Source organism: Mercurialis annua, linkage group LG8 (genome assembly GCF_937616625.2).
Source record: "Mercurialis annua linkage group LG8, ddMerAnnu1.2, whole genome shotgun sequence".
NCBI lineage: Eukaryota > Viridiplantae > Streptophyta > Magnoliopsida > Malpighiales > Euphorbiaceae > Mercurialis > Mercurialis annua.
In genome coordinates, this window is record NC_065577.1 from 13,179,349 (window position 1) to 13,187,184 (window position 7,836).

The window sequence follows — 7,836 nt, forward strand, 5'->3', positions numbered from 1 at the left end:
GGACCCAATTCTAAAAATTGTGATAGTGGGGGGATGCAAATATACAACTTGCCTATATTTTATAATTTGTAAAATCTTGTGTTCTATGAGTTGGCTGTATCGTTAAATTTAACTGTAAACTATAATGATATCATGATACTTCCGTCCCATACTGAGATTCCATACGGCATTGAAGAAGGGGACGAGAGAATTTGGGAAAAATAAATCATCCTCACCTTTCATATTCTTGCTCTGTGCTTCCTCAAAAAAATAACTGTGAACTGTAATGATTTAGACTTGACATCACAAAAAATTAAATTAGATAGTAAAAAACAGGGCCATTTATTCCATAAAATTATTCTCATACAACCATAGTTTATTCCAGAGGCGAGATGGTATCTATAGACCAATCTCTCCTTATTCATTCTAGAGGCAAGCAGAGCCTACAACTCATAGTCATCTTCTTCAGTATCCTGCTCAGGAATTAGTAAATCACATTTCGGTCCGCCTATCTCTCCCTTCTTCATCAAGAATTGATTGAACCAAGATACCGAATACTTTGCGCGTCTTTTGAGGTTATTTTCACGGTCGACACCATACAAACCCATTGATACGGTATAACCATTCGACCATTCGAAGTTGTCTATATAGGACCAAGCAAAGTAACCTTGCACATTTACACCGTCAACGCTGCCAACAATCAATCATAATTAGAACAGAAAACACTCATGAAAATATCAAAGGGAACTAATAAATTGTAATTCAAATGGTATAAACGCTAGCAGCATTCTGTTAAGATCGTAGGTTCTGTTCCTCCCCCACAAGTGTTCCCTAACTAATAAAAAAAATACCTAACGGATCGGACTCACCAGATGGCCTTAAGTATTTCCAAGAGATGCTTTTCATGATAACTTATCCTCCATAAATCCTTGCGAGCATCCTCGGGAGAAAGACCAAAAGGATCACCAACTCCTGAATATGCTCACAACTTAAATATATAATTGAAACCCTAAATGTTTAATTGATAATTAAAAAGATAGAGTAACTTACCATTTTCTGTAACATAGATTACTGGGTTCCTATATGTAACTTTTGTATAGTTCAAAATACGTCGAATTCCTTCCGGCCAGATGTATAACCAAGCTGGAGATGCCTATAACAGAATTTGATTTTTTTAATTATTTTTTCAAGTACTTTTACAATAATTAAATTTTTTTAATCATACTAATTTGTTGAACTTTTCTACTAGTTTATACATAGCACATGAGTTGATTTTTTTGAGCACTAACCTGTTCACCAATGGATTTGCCATCCTTAAACTCTGTAAACAAGAAAAAAATGAATTAAAAAAACACTCATTCTAAAATTTCAGAATTAAAAGAAAAACTTAACTTACTTGTCAATGTAACTGCACTATCAGTTGCATATCTAATATGAGTTGGATCAGGGTCAGCAGTATAATTGGCGGAAGCATAATTTGAAGTGTAGGAGTTTATGCCTAAAAAATCATATGATCCCTTCACCAAAAGACTTTCCTCTTTGGTGAAATTTTGCAATCTATCACCAACTCGTTCCTGCATTATTCTTGGATAATGACCATAGACCAAGGGGTCTAACCACCAACCAAATGCGAAATCAAGGATCCGTTGGGCTGCTGCAACGTCTTCAGGGCTGCCGGACATAGGCTCAGGCCAGGTCAAGTCTAATGTAATTCCGATCTTACCAGTGTTATCCTGTACCGTGTAAAAAGGAACAAATGATTAAAATTCAAATGACTTGTGGTTTAATTAAACTTTTTTAGAATGTGGGTCATTTATCCTCAGAGAGTATTCAAACTATCGCTTTATTTCGTTTGGTGACCAAACTTTAATTTGTTTCATTTTAAATTTATTTAAAAAGACGTTTTCTGACCAAAATAATGACGTGTATGTCATATTTTGACAATTGATAATCGTTCTTTGTTCGTATTTTTTTTGAAAATTTGTCGTTTATACATAATTTTTATTAAAAATAAATTTTCGGCCAAAATATGCATATATGTTATGTGTTTAGACAGAAATAAAAGTAAAATTCGGCTGCCACGCTGAAAAATCTCTCGACGAAACAAAATCAAAGTTTTATTATCAAATTAAAAAAATTAAAATTTTTATATCTAAATTGAAATAAATTAAAATTTGGTTACCAAAATGCAAAAGATATGATAGTTTGGATATATAACTTTAGGGTCAATTACCCAAAAAATATTATTTAAAATCGATTTATTTTTCAATTTTATTGTCATTGGTGGGTACTTTAATAAATTCAGACCTAAGAAAATCCAATATTGAACTTAAAGAAAAGTATAGTGAAAATTTAATTAGAACCTCTACTCCACTAATTAGCACTAATTGTTATCCATTTTGAAACAAAATATATACAATAAAATTACAAAGTTTATTGCTAAATAATTTTTTCAATAACTCAATAAATAATAAACCTAATTCATTCCACCTCTATGATATTTTATGTCTTATACCTTTTCCCTGTATACTTGAACAGCATATGCATGAGCAAGAAGCAAATGATGGCCAACTGTGTAAGGCTCAGTTCCTGAATCTCCTGCTTGGCATGCCCTATTCACCCAATGTGAACATCGCCCTGGTGCTAAACCACCAAGTTCGTAACCATGTGTATCAAAAACAAACGGTTCATTAATTGTAATCCAATGTTTCACTCGGTCCCCAAATTTTTGAAAGCAAAGTTCCGCAAAATCTTTGAAATCAGCCCTATCGAATAGTAACAGAACTTATTAGCAATGTAAACATTTGAAGAAGTAAAAAACAACAACAAAATACTTACACTATGTCACGACTTCTGAAACCGCCATACATGTCTTCAAGATGTTGGGGAACATCCCAATGAAAAATAGTGGCGAAAGGAGTCAAACCTAGTATTTTCGTCACAAAGAAGATGTAATGATACTTGCGTTACGCATATATGTTCCGAAAGAAAGTAAATATAAAAACAATTACAAGTAGATTTTATAATAGATGATAAAGAGTCACCATTTTTTATAGTCTCGTTAATAACATTGTTGTAAAATTCAATTCCCTCCTCGTTTATTCCTTCACTTAACTTTCCACCTGCAATTAGAGTTTGGCATTATGAAAAAGTATTTAGTACATTACATAGTATAAATTGTAAGGATTCTATATCTTTTTTTCAGTAAAGAAGGATTCTATATCTTAATGTTAAGATAATATAATTATTTGTAAATAATACTTACTAGGAATGACTCTTGTCCATGAAATAGAGAATCGGTAGGCATTCATACCTAGACTCTTGTTCATTCTTTCGAGATCTCTCTGAAACATTATTTTCAAAATTATTGCGTAATTTATATCTTTTTAAAGCATATAGATTTTTTTTTTATGAATAATTAATGCACATAGTTTGAGGATGATATTTATACCTGGTAGTGATTGTAAAAATCCACCGTAACATCCGCATTGCTACGGTCATCAATTCTCTCTGCAATATACACATATAAATGAAATTAATATAACGTTACATTATATAAAATTCACACAAAGCAAGAAATTAATTTGGTTATGGACCTGGATACTCATGGACAAATGTATCCCAGATACTAGGTCCTCTTCCACTTTCGTTTGCATGCCCTTCGACCTGATTATTTATTCAATTATTAGCATATCTTAACTACTGAAATGCATGCAAAATAATTACAGAAAATAAATTAGACCTGATAAGCTGAAGTAGCAGCGCCCCAGTAAAAACCCTCTGGAAAATAGCTACTGTCAAACTTCAGAACTGGAATTTCTTTCTTTGACTCAGTGGGATTGGGTGAGCCAATCATAAGAAGGACTACCAAAGCTAGCAGTAGAGAGGTTTTAGTATCCATAATCAACATTATAGTTTCAAGCTGTGGTGTATCAATTTCAATGTCGACGCCCCCTCTTTATACACATTTCGAATAATTCTTCGTTGCTTTTTAAGCCCTTGGATATAAATAAAGATAAATTTAAAATACTTAAAATGTGATTGTATTTTTTTAAAGGCTTAATATCTCAAAAAACCCGACTTTTTAACCCCTTTTTAATTTTACTCTGACGTTGAAAACTGGTCAATTTTACCCTATTTTGCATTTTCTCGTTTCAATTATACCCTAATTTTTTAATTTTTCACAAATTTTTTATTTAAATGATGAAATTATTTAATTAACTAAGTTTAAAGATAAAATTAAATTTATTTCCATTCAAAAAATTACAAATAAATCTTTTATTTTTAAAAACTAACTAAAAATCATAATCAAATTAAAACTAATTTAAATCCTTAATTAATTTAACTAAATCTAAATAAATTTTCAACATATACAATTAATATATGCTAGACATGTAGAATGCTTTTTAATTTTTTCCAAACGAAAAAAACGTTAATTTAATATTATAAGGTACAATTGAAACACAAAAATGTAAAATAGAGTAAAATTGACCAGTTTTTAACGTTAGGGTAGGATTGAAAAAGGGCGAAAAGGTCGGGGGTTTTTGAGGGATTAGGCATTTTTTAAACTGTGCGGATGTTAAAGTGAATAATTATATTGGAATAGAGAAAATATATTTAATACGATATAACTAAATAAAACTGACAGGTTCAGCCAGAAGGCTTTAGCTAGCCAAGTAATTTGTTATAGTTTCATGATATTGTTGTTCCAAACACTGTCATACTAACCGCATCGCAGCTGGTTAATGCTTTTACAATTATCAAATTATAATTTTTCCATAAAGACTTAACGATGTTAAAATGCCAGATTTGTTATTCTGATGAATATGTCAATTTTTTAAAATTTTGAGAAATCTATTTAAAACCTTTTAAAAATTATAAATCTACTTTAGTTCGACCAATTCGGTTGAATCTATTTAATTTTCTATAATTGATTTATTTGTGTTTACGTGACAATTGAATGTAAAATTAGAAAGAAAAAGAGTTGTTAATTTGATTGTCACATGGTAAGGATAAATTAATTTTGAAAAATGTTACATCAATTGTTTAGATTGGATATATATCCAATGAAATAGACTGATTTGGAATAGATTTGTAAACGTTTTTTATTGGTGGAACGTTTTCAATTTTTTTTTAAGTCGATTTTGTGCAACGGGTATGTTTTTAACAGTTTTGATTTTAAAAAGTTATTGATAATCAATATAAATTAAATAAAAAATAATATTTTTTTAGTGGGGAAGAAGGCTTTTTCATATGATTAATAACATTAGCGTCTAATTAGAATTTATGTAAAAAAATGAAGTACTATTTTAAATCTTTTTTCAAGTGAGAAGAGATTAATTTAATGTTTTGGGTACAATTAAAACAGAAAAAGAAAAAGTAGGGTAAAATTGAAAACTTTCCTACGTCAGGATTTAATTAACAAAGGGGTTAAAGGTGGAAGGGTTTTGAAAATTACGCCTAAAAAGTGTATTAATACTTTTTCAATTTTACATCATACTGCCTCCGTTCCAATAGAGCTGTCCACTATTCTTTTATCACACAGTTTAAAATAATTAATTATTATTGTGGATTTTATAATTTTTTTTCCTACTTTTCTTATCATACCCCTATTTAATGTAGAATTTAATTTTAATTTACTTCTTAATGAATTTTAAATAAGAATAGTATAAAAATATTGAGTTTAGAAATTGTCATTTTTTAGAAGTGTACAAGAGTTTTGGGATAAAAAAATTTCAAGTGTACAATTCTATTAGGACGAAGATAGTATAAGATATATTTATATTTAAATAAATAAAATTATAAAATATAAAATGTAAAACAAAGAAATTAGTTGATAAACGAGTAAAATATTTTGCGATATGAGTTGGCACTGTCAGTATCATTTACTTGGGCATTGAAGGCTTAGCCTTGTAAATTGTAATAATATCAAGATATTGCTGTCCCATACGGTCATTTAAGCAGTGGAGGAGATATTTTGGGAAATATAAATTATCCTTATTTTGCATATTATAATTGATTTAATTGTGTTTATATGACGATTGAATGTAAAATTAGAAAGAAAAAGAGTTGTTAATTTGATTGTCGCATGGTATGGATAAATTAATTTTGAAAAATATTAAATTGGATAAATATCCAATGAAATAGACCGATTTGAAATATATTTATAAATTTTGCATAGATTTTTTAAAATATTTTTTTGGCATTTAGGTATTTCACAAGATTGTTACCAAATTAAAAAATTAAAAAATTGTTACCGAATTTTTATTTTTCATAAAAGGTTATAGAATTATAAAAAAATAACAGAACGGATACCGATTTATAGTTTGTTATAAAACCGTTGCCGAATTATAGATGTAGATAAGAAAGTATTATACAACAATGTAACCGGCCGGTAATCATTTGTTAAAATAATACACTTCGGTAACCGTTTCTTAAATAAGTTGGAGTTTGGTAACTGTTTTCTAATTTTATAAAGTTGGTGATCGTTTTGTAAAAAAATCAGTTCGAATTATTTTTTATAATTCGGACGCTCTCTCTGTTCCAATAATAATCGTTTTGTAAAGTGATTATAGTTTAATAACCCACAAATATTTCATCTACATTGAAGCAGTGGAGGAGAGAATTTGGAAAATATCATATACATTATCTTCACGTTTTAAATTCAAGGTGATATGTATCATTCTATTAAAAATCTTGTTTGGAGATTGTCATGAAGACAAATGACTTAATTTATTATCTTCATGGTTCTGAGAAAGTATCCAACTTGTATTTTGTCTTTCCAATTAGATGTAGTGGTGATGTTGATTTTGGACTTAATATCACATAAATTAATTTAAATTACTTTACCAAGACAAAGATAATTAAAAAGAAGTAACGGTTAGAAATTACTACAGCTCGTCATCATCTTCTTCAGAAGCCTCCTCAGCTTTGTGTTCCCTGAGTGTCATGATTTGGTTGAACCAAGAAACTGAAATTTTGGGCGTCTTAGAGGTTATTTTTTTTGTATCATTCCACATGAAAGTATGAGGATGGATTGAGTAGCTTATATTATGGGTGAGCAACGGTCAGTTCGATCGTCGAACCGCCCAAAAATTCAAAACCGTTCAGTTTTTTAAAAATTTGGTCACCGAACCGTATTAACCAAAATTATATCAAAACCAAAATATTTTGGTTCGGTTCGGTTTAGTTCGGTCAAAAACCGTAATATTTATTTTTTGTATGATTTTTAGAAATAAAAAAATTAATTTTTTTTTTAAAAAATAGAAAAAAATAGAGAAATTTAACCTAAAGAGTACATGTGCTTTCAATTAAATATATGTTTATCGATTTTTTTATTCTAAAACTATAAAAATAAACAAGTTTAATATATAAATGTGTGCATATAAAAGTCTGCAACAATGTAGTTTTGAAATACGGTTGGTTCGGTTATTACGATTATTTTTTTGTCAAAACCGTAAACTGAACCGAATAGGCAAAATTTTAAAATTCGGACCGTAACCGAACCGTATTTTCAAATTTATTTCGATTTGATTAATTCGGTTCGGTTTTAACCGTTTAATGCTCGCCCCTAGCTTATAATTCCTATAATTCAAATACTATAATAGTTTGCATTAACAATTTTGGACTGCAAACATGTATGTTTTGAAAAGACTCCAACAATCTCGTGATGATGAACCCTAACCCTAGGGTGCGACGAGGGAACAACAACGTTGCTTCTCAACTCAATTTCTCAGGCGATCATCTCAACGAAAAGGTAACGCAACAAGGATCGACAAGCTCTGGAGGGAAAACAGTCTTTGTGGATCAGCCTCGTACGGTTTACTTTGAAAATTTTTCTCGCTCATGGAGGTTCTC

General features: G+C 29.8%; 1 protein-coding gene across 1 annotated transcript; it reads right to left on the reverse strand.

The window, feature by feature from the left end:
* Positions 1–297: 297 nt before the first annotated feature.
* Positions 298–3,938, reverse strand: LOC126660658 (beta-glucosidase 13-like). The gene is made up of 12 exons (XM_050354254.2): positions 3,722–3,938; positions 3,576–3,645; positions 3,431–3,489; positions 3,245–3,323; positions 3,024–3,101; positions 2,818–2,905; positions 2,495–2,744; positions 1,376–1,712; positions 1,269–1,300; positions 1,030–1,132; positions 849–951; positions 298–669 (listed from the first exon to the last, which is right to left on the reverse strand). Exons 1-12 carry the CDS (start codon positions 3,887–3,889, stop codon positions 423–425), a joined length of 1,614 nt encoding a protein of 537 aa, XP_050210211.1. The 5' UTR covers positions 3,890–3,938; the 3' UTR covers positions 298–422.
* Between the last annotated feature and the right edge of the window lie 3,898 nt (positions 3,939–7,836).

What these genes read in the sequence shown, in the direction of transcription:
- LOC126660658 (XM_050354254.2), bottom strand. Translation starts at nt 3,889, where the DNA reads ATGTTGATTATGGATACTAAAACCTCTCTACTGCTAGCTTTGGTAGTC. An exon ending in TAACGAGACTATAAAAAATG is followed by an intron (nt 2,906 to 3,023) that starts GTGACTCTTTAT and finishes CGAAAATACTAG; the next exon opens with GTTTGACTCCTTTCGCCACT. An exon ending in GCAAATCCATTGGTGAACAG is followed by an intron (nt 1,133 to 1,268) that starts GTTAGTGCTCAA and finishes ATTCTGTTATAG; the next exon opens with GCATCTCCAGCTTGGTTATA.